Source organism: Brassica napus, chromosome C2 (genome assembly GCF_020379485.1).
Source record: "Brassica napus cultivar Da-Ae chromosome C2, Da-Ae, whole genome shotgun sequence".
Classification (NCBI taxonomy): domain Eukaryota; kingdom Viridiplantae; phylum Streptophyta; class Magnoliopsida; order Brassicales; family Brassicaceae; genus Brassica; species Brassica napus.
In genome coordinates, this window is record NC_063445.1 from 21,059,664 (window position 1) to 21,078,347 (window position 18,684).

Genomic DNA, 18,684 nt, shown 5'->3' on the forward strand with positions numbered 1-18,684 from the left:
TCATGTATTGTGAAACGGAGAGAGTAGTCATTTAGACCGTATACATTAGAACTTCTATAGATTAATATTCGATAAATTAATAATTTCTATAAATTAATAAATTTTGTCGGTCCCAATTTGGATCGTTTAAAAATTTGACATAAATCGATAAAATAATAAGATAATAATATTTTAGAAAATTTTATGTAAATATATGGTCTCATTAAAATTACAAATTAATAATTTTTATGTATATATATTTTATATAAGTAAAAACCTATTATTATATTGTTTGTTTTATATTCATAAAGAAATTATCTTTGTAATTTTTTAACACTTAATATATTTTGATGAGATTTAGTAATATCTTATATATTAAAACAGAAGTTATAACCTTGATTCATGTGTGATTTTTTTAAAAATAGACCTAATGGACCTATTCCTATAAAATCATGTTACATTTAATATCTAATCTTATCATTTAAATTTTAGGCCTACCAGAAATTTTTATTGGGCTATCAATAATTGGATTTAAACAATAGATGATCCATTGGATTTATATATACTATAAATTAAATAGATATAATTTAATGTTGTAATACTATACCTATATATGCTAAATATTTAAATATTTGTCGATGCTAACTTTTAAAATTATAAAGATTTTTTTTTTAAATAACAAAAATCATATTATCTAACGATGATTAATCTTTACTACCTTAAACCAATGAAAACAAATTTTAAACTATATAGTTTATTTTAAAAATTAAACAAAAACTAAATGTTTAATTATTTACTCGATAATATAAATCTATGAAGCGAAAAGTTTAATTTCTTAAAAACTTTATAAATTTGTGAAATGTTACAATATCTTTGAATATGACAATAAAATAATATTTTACTAATCTTTATATATATAGTTACGATTTTAATAATAATCCAAAAATATATATAGAAGAATATACAAATACATGTGAAAGTTTGAAATAATCTATTCAATGAAAAAAAATATACAGTAAACTTCTTATGTTTTAAAAATTGATAGATACATATATATTATAATATATACCAATTTAGAATTGAAAACAAAATATTTGTATAAAAATAAATGAAAACAAAAACCTGCGCGGTTGCGCGGATCGAGATCTAGTTATATCTAAAACCACATTTAAGTTTTATGCAATATATATTATATACTCCAAACATTATAATAAAATTAATATAAATATCAAATTTCAAAAAATAACAATTAATGTCTATGCGCTAAAATCAAATATTTTTCTTATCTTAGAATAAATATATTTTAAAAATAATAAATCTAAATAAGAGAACTTTAATAAATTAATATCTCTATAAATTAATAAAATTTCAAGGTCCCAACACTGTTAATTTATAGAGGTTCTACTGTATAACACATGTATAGAACATTTTCAATCGAGATCGAGGTGCCGGAGATCATCTATAAATTATCAACCTAGTATGCCTCAATATCCTCTATATATTAATCCTGAAACATTGTTTAAATGACAATCTTAAATAGTATGTTTACGTGTTAAGCTGAGAACGCTTCTCAATTTATTTTTAATTGGACCAACGTTACTTGAATTATTAAAGAGTAACATTGAGTGAACCATTCATTAATTTACTATATATCATCAACTTCGAATATGAAAACATATAAATATTAAACTTTTTTTTTTATGTTTGGCCATCTAATGTATTAAAAATAAAAAAAATGATTATGTTTATGGAAAGAAAAAAACAGAAAAGGAAGACGAAGGCGGAGGGATTCCTGCAAATTTATCAGATTTGTGTATATAATGTTACAGAATAGTTCTAGCAAATTTGGCTGCATAACCTATTCTCTTTTTTTTTTCTTTGCCAACAGAGAATAATTTCAATTCTCTCTATTGAAGATATAAAAGAGAATGTTATGTTTTTAGTTCAACTTATTTGAATTCGTTTTGGGTTTAGCATAGATTTTAAGGATCTATAAAATATGCTGAATAAAATTGATTAAATTATATCACGTTTTTATAAACGTAAGTCAATTATGATGAGGTAAATTTTTTTTTTAAAAAAAAAGAAAAACAACAAAAAATATTATTTAATATTTCATGTCATGTCTATACTTTATTAAATTACACGTACAGAAAAAGACATAATTAATTTTAAATTGTAAACATATCATCATTTTATGCATTTTAAACCGCCTATTGCTTGCGGATTATCTCCTATTAGTAGTACTAGGGGTTTTCCCGGGCTACGCCCGGGGTATTCGTATAATTTTTTGTTAACTTAAAAAAAATTACATTTATGAACATAGACCATGTATATATATATTACAATCGACTTTAAACTATTAAATTGGTAGAAATTCTAAAATTTGTTTGTATTTATTCACTATCTTGTATCTAACCAAATTAAAATCATATATAGAATGAGAAGTAAGATGAGTAAAAACTAACAAAACTGGTTATGATTTAAATACATTGTGTTAAGTTTGTGTTCTGTATAAAAATGTGTAAGATTTACAACTGATTTAAACCTTGTTTTGATTTTAGAATCTTTGGGTTCTTATGAGATTGAAAAGTTTTATAATAGAAATAAAATTGTATAAAAAATTGATCCAAATGTAAAAGTAGTATCATTGTCCAAGCCAAACCAAACTAAAGAACAATATTTTTAGACAAACCATTACCAAAACTTGATATTTAAGACTGCATACACTTGTATGAACCTATAATCATTCACGTGACAATGATCTGATCAGGGAAGTAATTTTTTTAGTAATTTCCACAAACCTTTCAGTCTCATCAAAAGAAGCATGTGAACCATACACTTACGCCTGCAACTCTGGAGGGAGCATGCCAGTAAAATGATGGTATTAGATGAGAAACCAAAAAAGTATTAAAGTGAAGTTAAGAGTTTTAGATGAGAAACCAAAAAGGAAAAGTGTTGCATGCTCTTCTTGTAAGCCTTATTCGACGTATAGTTGATGACTTATGCATAAAAGGGGTTTAATGAGAGGTGTAGATTCTCATCTAAAATAGCTAACACCGATGATATCAAGTAGCAAATTATATTCAAGTAGCAAATTATATTCCTAAGTGTAAAAATGGAAATAAATTAATGTACTTCAAGTTTGAGATTAGAATAGTCCCTTTGATGAAGTTTCTCAACATATATTTCCTGCTAGAGAAAATAACAAAATGAGGACCAAGCATCAAGGCAATCACTTATAATTTTCAGATCACTTTGGAACTTCACCATTAGCTCGTAACGATCCATCTCGCCAGAGAAAATTTTCAAATTATAATACGTGAGGTAGAAAGTAGACGGATGCTCTGCCTTAAAAAAATAATCATTAACTGCATCTGATGTTACAGAGAAAATGAAGAATGAATCAGCTCACTATATAAACTTGGTGAAGAGAATATTCAAGAATCAAAAACCTTAACGACATAGGACTCCTTGTGACAGAACAAAAGCCGTAGTTGAACACGGTAAGCGGCGTATAAAGAAACTCAGAGGAAGATAGGTCAATTGTGCGGTAAAATGAAGATATAATTTATTTCACTTTCTACTATTCAGATCATATTCAGATCATATATGCACAGCACATGTAAACAATGATAGGTCACTTGTGCAGTAATATGAAGATATAATTTATTTCACTTTCTACATTACTGGTCCTGAAATTATTGTAAGAAAAGTGAATAAATTAATTAACCATAGTCTGAGAAGATTATAAAGATTGCATGTGGTTGCATGTTTCGCCATCTGAATTACTTCTTCAAAATGAGAGGGAAACCAATCAAAATGATGGCCTGTTTTGCCGTCTAAATCACACGGTATTGCATATCCAATAAATTTGAAGAAAAAATTTACTTTAATGTGGTTTTCGAGATTTTAGGTCATGTGGCATCATCCAGTTACGAAAAAGAACACTAATTGTATATAAACATTATTATTTTAAAAATGATATTTTAATTTTTTATAAATGATTTTTTTTCTTTATACTTTAGTTTTGATTTTATCATTTATATTTCTATTTAAAATATAATTTTTGTTATTTTGTCTTTCTCAGAAAATAATTAATCATCATAAAATAAAGAATAATATCAATATGAAGAAATATGAAGAAAATAAAAATTAAGAAGTATATACTGAAATATGTTTTTTTATTGTATCATATTCACATGGTTAATTTTATATAATAAAAATATTTTTTTGAATAAATAATATACCTAATTTCTACAATATATTACAATCGAACCAGAAATATAAAGAAAGTCGGCATACAACTTTGGACGATATTTTACTTCAATCAAATTCCCACTTTTCATTTTTTCTTTCACAATTTTATTTTGAGTTAGTGAGATGATCCAAAGACCGATTGTTTTTTGAAGTTTCCCAATATACGCATAAACAAAGCAGTATCAGTGTCGTGATAAATTTTATATGTCCTATGCAAACAATTAAACTTATGCAGACGAATAAATACCTCTTATCGTGCAAGCTTAAGCTCAGCTTCTAATGGAGCAAAGATAAGTTCAATTGATAGCGTGTCATCATATTTATGTGCCGACATGGACCCTTCTTAAGATGGTTTCTGCAGCAAACTGAGCAACCATTGATGCTCTCTACTCCATATTAGTTTTCTTGATTTTAGTATCAAAATTAAAATTGTAACATAGCTAGCAAAAGAAAGATTTTTGTAAGTTATATTTTCTTCTTCATTTGGTGACATCAAAGTAGTGATCTCACTTCTAAATAAGCTTGCAGCGCGAGAGTACAGGATTGGGGATCCATTAGCCGGATGCTGATAAATCTAACACGCGATTCTTGTTCCTTGGCTGAATAATGCTTCAACAGTCTGGGACTGTACATCGATCACGTACATGAGTCTAATTTTATTCTGGAGGGAGTTCAATTCGTAAACATTTAAATCAATATTTCACAGTGAGAAAGGAAAGAAAAAGGAGAAAAAAAACAGCAGCAACGTGTCTTCCTGCAGCGGTGACCTCTCAGCAGTGAATCCACTTGGAACAGGTTCAGGAGGTAAGACAGCTGTGGCGGTTGTAGTTCCTTCTACCATCCCAATGCTTGTTTCTGGGGCTTCCCTGGTCACACCTTGAGAGAGCTTTGTTGTAACAGCTCCAGCTCCAGCTCCAGCTCCAGCTCCAGGAATATCATCACCAGGATACTCTGCCTCAGGAAAACCACTGTCGGCATTGATGTTATCAACTCATAGCTTCTTTCCAGCGTCATTAGAATCTCCATGGTTTCCATCATTCTCTTTACCCCATTAGTTGCCGGTTCTTGTATCATAGACAACTCACACACGTTGTTATCTGTCTTCCTAATTTCCGGGACCTTTTGCTCTGCATCTTCCAACTCTCCATCGAGCTTCCGACGGTATGATCATTTTCTGAAAATAGAAAACTGCAAGATCCAAAAACATGTAACGACCATCAAAACAGCTTGAGAGCTACAAAGCAGAAACCAGTAAAAGATTCAACAACTAAAAATATTCAAAAGCTAAAAAATTTAGTTACCTGCTCTCATCCTTTTAGAAGAGTAATTTTTCATAGAGAGAAGTCAATATACAGAGGTATATCTTCAAGGCTTCAAGCACCAGTCAGAAACCAATTTACATGTCCAAGAGGAACATTTTTATCAATTAGATTCACACAAAAAGAAACAGAGAACAAAAACGAAGAGAAGAAAATATAAGATAACATCGTAGTTATAAAGCAATCAGTTGAACTATCAGTTAATACACAGAATGAAAAATCTTTCGCAGTCATACAAAGAAGAAAAGAGAAAAAAAAAAAAATAAAGCTTTGATCTTTTTTCAGCAGTCAGTAGCGGAGGTGACTACCATTAGTTGTTTCTATTTTGATCTGAGTAATAAAGTATAGTGAAATCATGAGTTACCTGCTCGTTGGAGTCTGAGATGAGCGTGGGAAGATCTCCAGTTGAGACGACCTCTTCCTTTTTTTATCATTGAACATAGCAGCTCGGCGGAGGAGTCAACGGATTTGCCGTTTGGTTTCTTCGACTTAGGATCGCCGGAGACAACGTCTTTTCCGTTTGGTTTATTCGCGGTAAGATCGTTTTGGAATTTTCTGCTGGAATTCATCGTTTGAGTGTTTTTTTTTTCTGTAACAATTCTGTGAAAAGAAGAGACTTATAAAGAGAGGTAGAGAGGATAAGGCGAAAGGAATCCATTAATGTGAAACTCAGAGGATTCATTGCTCACTAATGAATATGGTGTCGATTGAAACGGCGAAGGGAGGAGTTGTCGAAGAGATTCATTTAGGGTTTTCAAAGAGCGAAGAGAAGAGAGACGTCAAAGATTCACGACATTATCCGACTTTATCGGACCAGAGCTTTTGATCAACATGTTTCTTCGTTTTTCACGATTAAAAAAAAATACAGCCCAAGACCGGTCCAATTCGGTTTGACGTGGAAAAACTAAGCAACCTCATTGGTTGATTTTAATGGTCGACGTGGACACCCTCTTTACTCTTCATATTCGACTTTTAGTAGTGTTAGATTTCTTAGACTGAAATCATGATTGTTAATTTATAGATTTACATCAGAGTTTAGTTATTAATGCAGTGGATATATTGTAATATATATCTATGTCGTCAACAATAACGACAAATGATAGTGATAATTATATATATGCTGTCAAACTTAGAATTTAGTTTCTGTGTTTTATTAATCTTCCTTTTGGGATTACAATATAGATAAAAAAAAGATTACAAATCATAAACATAAAGGAAAAGAAAAATTTTAATCATACAAAGAAAAGGAAATTGAGTTTTATTTTCTCTTAAACCATGTAGCCGCCTTTCTCTCTAAGTCTCGTGACCGCCTCTCTCTCTAGAGTTAGGTCATCTCTCTCTCTAAGCGTATGGACCGGTTATGGACATCTATCAATTGATTTATAACACTCTCTCTTAGATGTCATAACCATATTTTTCATAAAATGATGTTGTGGATAATAAATTCTCAAATTTGAGAAAATACTATTCATATCCTTATTTTTCCCTGAAATGATTGATCATTGAAGAACTTTGTCTTATTTTTTTTATTCTTTCTTTTTAAATGATGCACCATTAGAATGGTCTTAGCGTGTTATTTTCATTTTTGCATTTTGCATCGTTTTCTTTTCTCTCCTGCCAGTGTCCTTGAGATACACTAGCATAAATTTCATGCATATTGAAGCATCATTAGTGGGGGTATTTACATGATTTCTCACAATTAAATAATAAAAATAGTATAAGAAATTTAAACAGAAAATTTTCAACAAAAGATATAAAATGTCATTTGACATTTTTTATTATGTGAGTGATTTATTTTTGTATATTTAAATTTTAATTATATTATTAAGTAATATCAGTATAATGATATTTGCGATGTTCTTGTTAGAGTATTTATTAATAAAGCTACTTTTATTTTATTTGTACTAGTATTATTTGCATAAGCGACATTATCAAATTATTCTATACTATATATAAATATACTCTAACTCACTTTTAAAATTCAGGAGAGTGAAAAAAGAAGAAAGGCTTGCCATATGTGTTTAAGGAATAGATTCGGGTAAATTAAATATAACCATGATCAGCCTGCTTGTCTTATTTCTTCGTGATCCAATACCACCTTTTTGTTTGTCCCATTCAATTTATAACATTAATCATGACTAGTTTTGATATACACCAATAAAATTCCCAGAGAAAAAAAAAAAATAGGTCTTATACCTAAATTCGTAATTTTCAATATAAATATATTCTTTTCGTCCAAAACGTTTTGGTTTATTTTATTTACGATCATGCCCTCGATTGACAGTCCGAGACCGACTCACTCTATTTTTTCATTGTCTCTCTCTCCCCACGCAGTAGAACTGGATACAAGTTTGTGGAGCAGCTCCGTTTCATCGTCTTCGTAACTTTTTGCTTCATCAGAAAGTAAAGTAAAGACAAGAAAAGGCTTGAAAGATCAAAGCTACGTTATGGATAGAATGTGCGGTTTCCGTTCGGCGGGAGATTATTCGGAGAAGGCTGAGCTGATGATGTCTTCTTCGGAGAGTCTTATGTCGCTGTCTGATTACCATAACTTGATTTGTTCATCCGCCGGAGAAAACCACGTGTTTGGATCCAACGAGCTTTACTCAGCAGCAGCTTCTGCTTTGTCCTCGGAGGTTTCGATCGCGCCGCCTGCTCGAAGAGCTGATCAGGACAACCCCTCACTTGGTGTCATTAAGTCAAAAATCGCATCTCATCCTTTGTATCCTCGCTTGCTTCAGACCTACATCGATTGTCAAAAGGTGATTGGTTGATTTATATACACACAACCAAGTTCAGTTGTGCTTATGAATATGTTTTTTTGGTTACTTTATTCGCAGGTGGGAGCTCCTTTGGAGATAGCGTATGTGTTGGAAGAGATTCAGGGAGAGAACGATGTGTACAAGAGAGATGTTGCTCCTTTATCTTGCTTTGGAGCTGATCCTGAACTTGATGAATTCATGGTTTCTCACTTCATCCTTGGTCTCGATCTTTAATTGTCTAACCTTTTAATTTTTTCTATAAATCGTTTTTGCTATTTTAGGAAACATATTGCGATATATTGGTTAAGTACAAATCCGATCTGGCGAGGCCGTTCGATGAGGCTACAACTTTCCTGAACAAGATCGAAACGCAACTTCAGGACCTGTGCACTGGTCCCGCTTCTGCTAGAGGCCTTTCAGTTTCAGGTCAGCTCTAAAATGATCTCTTTCTTATTTGCATGTACTGTTGATTTCTTGTTCAGTCTTTAGGTTTTATTTGATCTGTTTGTCCTATTATTTAAATTTCACCTTACATATGTAGCGGATATGGTAAATCTTAGCCAGAACTTTCCCTTCGGTGCTCCACACCAGTTCCTGGGAAATGATGAAAACCTTCTGACACATGTTTTTTCCTTTTATATATATATTTTAATAATAATAACAACGGTGAACGAATTAAGTTAACTTACATGATTAACCCGACTCTTAGGGTGGAGTAGCTAAGAACCGTCTCCTGAATAAGAGATATGAATAAGAGATATAAGAACCGGTTCTTAGCCGAAAAATGTAAAAAACCAAAAAAATGTCAAATCATGAATTAAAAACCATAAATTAAGAATCCGGGTTAATCATGCTCTTAGCGAGTCCAGTTGTAGAAACAAGAAGTGAAATATAAAACCCTAATTATGGTGAAAACATTGATTGTTTCTGCTACATATTTACTGCCATTTTCCTTCAATGGTTCTTGTTGTTTGACTTGCAAGTGTTTCCTGTGAAAAGCTAAACTTTGTGACATTATTTTTCTTCATCCGTTATGGTTTAGTAGCCGTGGGGCTTTAGATGGTGTTAAGCAAAAGGAGTGGGTGGGATTTTCTCTTGCTCAACGATATTTTCTTCCTAGTGCATGATTTTGTATTTGTTATACTTTTCTTTTGTTACTTTATATGTTTAGTTTGTATTATTATCTTCTCTGACAGAAAGAAAATGGTCTATGAAAGCAAAAACTTTTGCGGTAGAGATTCCGATTTTGACGTTTCAATGTCGTACTGAAAGTTTTTTTAAAATGCTTCCTCTTTCCAGTGAAAAACTAATGATAAGAGAAAAAAAAACCTAGTCATATAAGTTCTACTAAAAATGCCACTGATTTTCTTGAGACTGTTTCTTTTTTTTTTTTTTTTTTTTTTTTTTTTTGTCATCTCTTGAGACTGTTTCTTTACTTCATGTTTTAGACCATCTGAGTCGCTAGGCTTATGCTGTTTTCATCTTCATTAAGACTGATGGGTAAAACAAAACTTTGGCAGTTCTTTAACTGCTCCCAATTTCTCTTGGTGAGAAACATTTTTCAGAATTTTTTTCTTTCCATTTTATAATAAATGTTGCTGTGTGATTTGAGCTTTGTTTCACAAAAATATAATCCTTTTTATATACTCGATCAAGATTTTCAAACAAATTCATTATCAGAGAGATAAACTTATAGTGTATTATCAGGGTTAATAGTTTAACCCCGTTTGTAAAGGGTTTTAAAGATAAAACGGAGGGAGTAGTTGACAATCCCCAACTTGTAGACATCTGTCCTTATTATTGGATACATTGTGTGTTAGTCTTACATTTGAATTCAGTCAAGTCCAAATGTGTTCATTTCTTCACGTCTACAAAATCACTCGCATGTGCTTATCTTTTACGAACCTCACTTGACTATGTACACAAAATGTCTTGAATAAGTCAGCTGGTTGGGTTTTGTGTTACTTGAACCTAAAAGAGCAAAAATAAATCTTTGGTAGATTTCAAGTTCCAATGTCTGAGCTAATGCGCATAGATAGTATAATTAGCCTTCTAAAATGCTTTCTGGCCAAGTGGTTGTATTTTGCATGGCGTGGTTAATGTATTTGTCATCTTGTAATCTTGTTGGAACTATACTAAGTTATGTTTGTTTTCTGAGTTAAGAAGGATATAACCTGGTGAGTATTTACTACTACCCCATATATGGAACTATTAGGTTTTTTCTTCTTCTTAAAGGACTGCTTTATTTGCCTTGTGTAGAGTCTTTGTTAGTGTACAATAATTTATTAGCCGCCTAAGCTTTTTCACGATCTTAGGGATTTTAAATTAATCATTTCTTTCTTCAACTACACCTGATAAGAGCTAGCTGTAAAGAAATGGAACTAAAAATCGTGGGTTTCAGCTTTTGTAGGCTTCTTGTTATCGTGCTTTTTTGTATGTAGTCTGTAGATATCAAATGCAGTTTCGGTTGTACTTTGTTAGCATTGTTTAATTTGGAAAAGTTGTTAATACATATCAGATCGTATTTAATTAATTGTAGTTTGCGTAGGGAATCATGTTCAAAAGGTTTTAAAACGGATCACTGCAGGTTGAATTTTCTATAGTGGGCGAATGTTTGGTTTATAATCTTATATTTTAAAGTTTGGAAGTACAACTTACTTTTTTGCTTGGGTAATCTCATGTATTTTCTTTTTGATTGGATATGTATTACCTTCTGAACCTATCTTTTTTCCTTAGCCAATAGCTTTTCCTGCTTCTTAACTCTCTCGAGAAGAGATTTTCTTTTCAACTGAATTTATCTTAAACTAATCAAAAACATCCTAATGTATTCGTTTCACCTGTTTTCACAGTCACGTGCTTTGGTTTCTTTTCTTGCTAATATGCTTTAGGAATAAACAATATCCTCTTTTGGCCCAGTGATGTTTATCATAACAATTGGACTTATCATTGATCTGCTCTCTTTTTTTTTCTCGTTTCTTGATGTTTTGTGCTAAATGACTAGCCTCATAATTTGCTTTAACTTCATATCAGAATACTAGATTAGAATCAGAATGCCTTAGGAATGCCAAGTCTAATCTAGAGTAATCTTACAAAATGTAGTTTTGTGTTGTAGAGTGCAATTTGTATTCTAGACATGACGGTATGATCTCCATGCCTAGAAAGAAAATTAATAGTGATTGCACATTAGTTGTTTAGTCATGATCACTTAAGAGAGCCGTGTCCATTGTCGTGTTGCACATAGTAGGGTTCTTAATAAAATACGCATTATTCACGTAAAACTAACAACAAAAAGAGAGAGCATGATAAGCTTGAATTAGAAACTTTATAGGACCTTTTAAATTCTAAATAGAAGAGGGCTTAAAATGGAAGAACAAAGCGGGGTGTATTGGGTGGTCGGGTGTCACATGGACTCCCGTGGATTCCGCTGGTGGATCCCTCCGTGACCCAATAGCAACTTCCTCTTTTAAAAGCTTTTTTCTTCTGATTATAAAGGAAAAGGGGAAAAAGAAAATAGGGTTTCTCTGTACAACCCAATCATCTATGACTAATGCTTCTCCACTTTCTTGCCATCCTTTTCAACTATTGCTTAGTAATAGTGGTTGTCATGTCGTCCCTGCGTTGTGCCCATAGTGGGCCATGTTATTTCCTCGTGTCGTTACCTTCTTGGTATTTTTTTTGTTAATGCATTGATGTTTATGAATCAAATTAGGCCCCTGTTCTAAAAAATCGGCCGTCTGGACGCTACGCGTCACTCTTCCGTCCCGATTAATGCCAAATCGGTTAAAAAAATCGGATATCCGATTTTCTCCGCCTAGACCGCCTAAATGACCGCCTAGCCGCTTAGGCAGCCGCCTAATCTATTTTTTTTATTATTTTTAATAATATTTTTATTTATTTATTTGATCTAAAATTTTATAAATATCATTTATATTCATAATTTTGATGAAAATTATACTATATTAAGTTTATATATTCTATTTGTGTGTTTTATACAATCTTAAACATGAAAATGTATTAATGTTATACGCAATTAAAGATTAACATGTTTTATAACATAGTAAACAATCTAAAAATTTCGCTCCGCATAATTTTCGATTAATCCCCGATTTTCTCTTTAGGCGATAGGCCCAACCCGACCGCCCGACTAGCGCCTAGCGCTATCCCGAACAGGGAATTCGGCTAATAGGTAAAGAACAAACTAAGTTACTATTGCACATGCCTTCCTCAACTAGCAAAGATGGGTATGAACTATCTTCGTCTTATTTGTCTGAAGATCACTAAGTCCATGTGTCTATGCATTTAAGATGTTCCTTCTATGTACACCAAACCCATAACATGATCATATGATTCATATCATGGGATGTCTATATTGAAATTATATATGTTTTTTTGAATGAATGTTACATCTTTTTACGTGAAGGTGTTGCAGAATTTAAAGAGATTGTTTTCTCAAATTATATATCTCGTTGCCTCTTTGGCATTAATGCCTTATGATATTAGTATAGTAGGTAATATCTTTTATCTAATCAGATGATTGGCGATTACTTGTGAGAAAACTCTAGTGCCATTTTTTAAAATATGGTGCCACGAATTTGATTAGTGGCAGCAACATTATGGGGCCAGTTTGGTCATCGCAAAAAAGATCATAAGTGTTGTGGAAGCGTTATTTCCGGGGGTCATTTCTATACCCCAAAGGCTCAGAAAAGGTAACACGTGTCGTGACTCCGGTGGGCAGTGGTAGGCCCCAGGGGAGCACTTGGTCCTCTGACAAGTAAAAATGGAAGCTTATACACTTGTTCAGTCACGACAACAGTTATTGTCTGCGTGTTTGTGAAGCCCTCGATATTCTCTCGCTACTTTGTTTTTTCCTTTTTTACCCCTAAGCCATTTGACTCCCTTCTATATGTTTTTGGCTCTTTTCTTGTTTTAGCCGTTTAGCTGAGCATACAATGATGCAGTCATATCATATCTTAATGTTAAGCATTGATTGACCTTCTGCGTGTCAATAATTTCTGCTATATGAACAGATGATGGTGCGGTTTCATCAGACGAAGAACTAAGAGAAGGTGATGACGTAGCAACCCAGGACAGCCAACAAAGAAGTAATGACCGGGAACTCAAGGACCAGCTGCTGCGTAAATTCGGTAGCCATATAAGTTCATTGAAACTCGAGTTCTCCAAGAAGAAGAAGAAAGGGAAGCTACCAAGAGAAGCAAGACAAGCATTGCTTGATTGGTGGAATGTTCATTATAAATGGCCTTACCCAACTGTAAGTGTGCTGTGTTTTGGACCGTATATACTAATGGAGACCGGATGTTATGTTTTTATATTTCAGTCATAGCCTAACAATTGGTCACTGTTGTGTTAATATTCGCATCTCAACTCGTATGAAATGTGTGCAGGAAGCTGACAAAATAGCCTTGGCTGAAGAAACGGGTTTGGATCAAAAACAAATCAACAACTGGTTTATAAACCAAAGGAAACGCCATTGGAAGCCATCCCAGAACATGCCGTTCGCTATGATGGACGATTCTAGTGAAACTTTCTTTACCGAGGAATGAAACGTAACAGAAGCCTATGCATTGACATCATGCGTTGTATAATTTTATATTACATTGTTTTGCCAAGAAAAAAAAGGAAGCTAAAAGCTTCGGTACATGGAGTGTCATTGCCAGTAAATTAAACTCCTAGAGTCCTAGGCCAAACGAAAAGAATATTTACATGTACGGACGAGGGGCGAAACGACCCTTTCTATTAAAATATATATATGGGTAATATTAATTATGTCACATATCCACCATCTGGTTCTCTAGTTCATGTAAATGTAGTCCTAATATTACATACACAATTTGTTACAAGTTGTAACTGGAACAGCATTGTTAAAATACAAATATTCAAATAACTTGAGTAGCTGAAACATTCTATCTTCCAATAAGGTTGAAGCTTATCAGTTGAGGTTGGCAATGGCTTGGCGTTTTCATGCGAAACACATTCATTATCTTGTGTCTGGATCTTTAAAAGGGCTTCTCAATTGAGTTTTTTTTTTCAATACTTCCATCAACTTACTATCGCCATTGCATAGGATCCCATCTGGTAAACAAATTACTCAATATCACATCTATATATATATATACCCTTGTTCTAAAACGCGGCCGCGTAGCCGCGTTTGCGGCCGCTAAAACGCTAAACGGAGGTCAGCCGCTGCGATTTTGACCAATTCGGCTTAACTAATCGGTACTTAAATCAGCGCCCGCACAATAATGTTATCCACTTTAAATCGGATAACAACAGACTATTTTGACTTAATTAATTTAAGCCCAATCACAACGATGGGCCTTGGCTTAATTGAAGTCTGTGTAATTTTTTCTGTAACTCGTATCTTATTTATATTACTTGAATTCCTTTGTCATTTCCATCATCTAGCGATGTGGGAGGTTTACAAAATTGACGTGTCTCTTTATGGTTCTTTTATTTATTATTATTATTGACGTAAGAGGAGATAATTGAACTTTGGACTGGGCTTTAAATGGGGTTTATGATAAAACCTGTATTATACAAACCTTTTGTATTATTATGTATTAATGATGTATTATATTTTATAAATCTATGATTTTTAGTATCAATGTTGTATTTCCTAAACATGTTTTGTACAAAAATTTGTATTATATGTATAAAATGTGGTATTATACATATAATACCGTATAATACATATAAAAGTATAAAAAATTCCTCGCCGCGTATTCCCCGATTTTTTTCCGTTTTTCTAATAAATCGCTAGGCCCGTGTGTGCCGCACGCGTAGCGCCTAACGAGTTTCCGAACAGAGATATATACTAGCTAGCTCTTTTTAATTGTTTATAGACGAGACTTTGGTTTGTGCTCATGATCTATATGTATTCTGTTTCAGTAGCTTGACTGATGAAATAGGTGTGTAATAATAGTCAACCAAATTTGCTGTTTCTATCTCTCTAGTCTCTACTGCTTGGTCAAAAAAGTAGCAAGATTTTTGAAACCTTCCTTCTAGAGAAGAGAGGTCCACCGAATTCTACCTAACAAAATTAAATGTTTTAAAAAGGCCTAGCCTGCACAAAATTCACGCAGACTAAAAGGGGCTTAAATGAGAAGAAATCAAAGATCTTTTTAATTTCAGACCTATCATCCTTATCTTTTCAGATGCTTACAAAAATTACTTCATTTCACAACTGCATCCTAGCTACTAGCTAGCTTCTTGACACGAGATCTCGTAAATGATTTGGGTGTCTTTTTTTATTTTATTTATTTTTTGATCAATCTTTTTTTATTTTTTGATCAATCTTAAAAGAGATGCAGCATGAGTACTTTATATGAGGTCACCTATTCTAATACTATTCTAGTCTGAACATGTTAAACTGCAAAATTTTGATGGGATCCGATGTATTAGGGTCTGATTGATTTTTCCGCTACGATCCGCAAACGCAGCTTTTGCTGTTGGTATCAGTTGACATCGTTTCAAAACAATCATACAAACCGTTACAAACCGCTTCGAACCTCTTAAAATAAAAAGCTGATTCCAGCTAGCGTTTACGGTTGCGGGTGGAAAAATATATACATATTTTATATATTAATTAAAATTCACAAACAATATCATAATTTGTTTTATAAAAAATTAAACTAACTATTTATTAGAATTTTTAAACATTTATATACACACATATATAAAGATATACACATATATAAAACAAAATAAAATATTTTTTAATATTTTTTAATATAAATCTTCAAAACAAATTTTATTAAAATTATAACTTTCAACTAATTTAAAATTTTTATAAATAATTTTTTTTATTAATCATATTATATTGATAATTATTATATTTTATTACAATAGTATGTTTTTTAATTTTTTTATAATGTTATAATATGTTAATATGGGTAATTTATTATTAAACCGCTGCAATATCTTATAATCAATCAGTCACAAATATCCAGCAAACACAACAATTTTCAAACGTTGTGCCAGTCATACAAAAAACTTAATAACGTTTGAAACCGCAACCACCCGCATCCGCAAACTCCCGCACCTGCAACCGCAATCGCTGCGTTTAAACCAGTCGGGCCCTTAGTGCTGGTATTATCGTACCCATGATTTGGGTGTCTTATTTAAGTTTTGGTATTTTCCAAAAAAAAGGAAAAGAGTTTTGGGGGGTGTATTCAACCGAGAGTTTTAGGTGATTTATGTTAAAATGACAAATCCACTGTTATTGAAAAGTGAATTTTAAAAACTCATTTAAAATCCACTGTTATTGAACTTGACATTTTATAAAGTACTCTGAAATCCACTGTTATTGAAAATATTTTAAGTTGTGGAATTTTAAAGTTTTCGGGTGATTTAAGAGCGTTTGGGTGGAGTTTCTTAGTTAAAAACATTAAAACTCAAATCCCATAGTTTTAGATGATATTTTAGAGTGGTTTAACAAAAATCATTTTATTATCTGAAATTCTTTAAAATCATCTAAAACCTCGTTAGAAATCAAATAACTTCAATTTTAGATTGAATACACCCCCTTTGGTGTTTTCCTTTATGAATTAGGTTTTGATGTTTTTTTTTTTCCTTTTGCATCTGTTAAATTGCTGGTGAATACATATACACTTCATGAGTTTCTAAAAATTCTCTCTATTTAAAAAAAAAAATCATATTTTTGACACATAAAAATTACTTTAAATTTCTATTATAAATACATCATTCTATTATCAATAAATTTAAAACAACAATGATTTAATATTCAATTTTAATTTTTACTAGTTAATGTTATTAAATAACAGAAATTCATATAAAATACAAAAATTCTATTTTATGAAACAGTTTTAAAAACATCTTTGTAGAATGGAAGGAGTATGTTTTAGAAGGAAAAATAATAATTTCACAAACATATATTTTTAATTTTTAAACATTTAAACTTGAAAAAAACTGAATTTAGTGAATTGCTATTGGTTAATATTATTGAAAATTTGATAATCACAAAAGTGATGATTTTTTGATAAATATTTAATATATTTTCTTGATATTTGAGAAAACATGAAAAAACTATATATATGAAACGCATGGAATAAGCGTATTTATTGATTAAAAAGAATTCAAGTTCTGTTATGAATATTATGTTGATGTCCATATGAAAAGTCATAGATATACTTGTTCCTCACTCCAAATAAGACTTTATTCCCAAACTATTGTAGTCATATATAAATGACTCATTATACAACGAATAAAACACACCAGTTCCTTTTTTTTTTTTACTTATAACAGATTATCAGCACGAAGCTTTAACAGTCTTGAGCTAAAAGGTATAGATTTTAGTACGTTCTTGGTCTTTATTCAATCCTTCTTCAAACCATGTTTATTATCGATTCATGGTTTGTAATAATGGATATTATTTATCAATACTAGAATCATGTTTATTATCAACTCATGATTCATCTACGTATCTAAGAGTTTGAGTTTTAAACGACTTTAGTCGATAATATCGATTTGCCCCTATTTGGTGGTAGCAAAATCGTTTGATCACGTTCACGAGATCATACCGACAGTTATAAGCTAGAGTTCAACTCATAGTTATTTCCACATTCGTATGTATATGATTTTACTTAACTCATATTCTATTACGTGCTATTTAGTGACTAGCTAATTGTATAATTTTGACTTCCGTCTAATAAACATAATTGTTTCATGATGCTCGTTATTGTTTAACATGTTCTTTAAATTTATGATATTGTTATCTTGCTGTATATTTTAGTTTTTGTTTATAGCAAGTAAAATTATAAGTTTGGATTTATTGCTTAGCCTCTTTGAATACGTTTAAATTTGATAGCTTGATTTTATTGCTTACAAATATTATTGTTTTACATATTTGCTTAAACTAGTAGAATAACATGCATATAATATTTTGCTCACGTCTGCAATCGGTTTTAGCATATAGAGAATATTCCGTTAAGTTGAAATATTACAAACTTTTTTTTGTGCCAAAATGTGAATTTTATATTAAATATGAGAAGGGTTTGCAAACTTTACAAAAATTACGTACAAACTTGTTTAGGTGTCTGAGAAGGTGTCTAAAAATTCATGCACTTTAAGATTGCATAAGTCAAGGTTTACAATTGCATATAGTTATTAATATTATCTTTCATGTAAACGACTTGCTGCATGTAACTATGACCAAGAGTTATTAAAATAATATTGTGAATATATTAAGAGTTGTTAGTGTTCTGTTCATTCACACGGCTGAGTGTTTTTGAGTGAATTATTATAACTGGATCTTGTTAATATGGTGAAGTTTACCGCTTACTTTTTCTGCTTGTTTAAGCATATTGATTGTGTTAACTAAACCTAGT

At 31.5% G+C, this 18,684-nt stretch overlaps 1 protein-coding gene and 1 long non-coding RNA gene across 3 annotated transcripts; one reads left to right on the plus strand and one right to left on the minus strand.

Annotated features, from left to right (window-relative positions):
• Positions 1 to 4,873: 4,873 nt before the first annotated feature.
• On the minus strand, positions 4,874 to 7,600 carry LOC106450757. Of its 2 annotated transcripts, XR_001289448.3 has the most exons (3): positions 6,248 to 7,600; positions 5,541 to 6,158; positions 4,874 to 5,427 (listed from the first exon to the last, which is right to left on the minus strand). It is a non-coding gene; the product is annotated as an uncharacterized LOC106450757 (long non-coding RNA). The 2 variants fall into 2 exon arrangements; XR_001289447.3 differs by having other exon boundaries at positions 5,541 to 7,600.
• Positions 7,601 to 7,819: 219 nt separating this feature from the next.
• On the plus strand, positions 7,820 to 14,104 carry LOC106404904 (homeobox protein knotted-1-like 2). Its single transcript, XM_013845550.3, has 5 exons — positions 7,820 to 8,320; positions 8,399 to 8,521; positions 8,602 to 8,746; positions 13,348 to 13,589; positions 13,723 to 14,104. The coding sequence occupies exons 1-5, from the start codon at positions 8,006 to 8,008 to the stop codon at positions 13,879 to 13,881; spliced, it is 984 nt and encodes a 327-aa protein (XP_013701004.2). The 5' UTR covers positions 7,820 to 8,005; the 3' UTR covers positions 13,882 to 14,104.
• Positions 14,105 to 18,684: the final 4,580 nt, after the last annotated feature.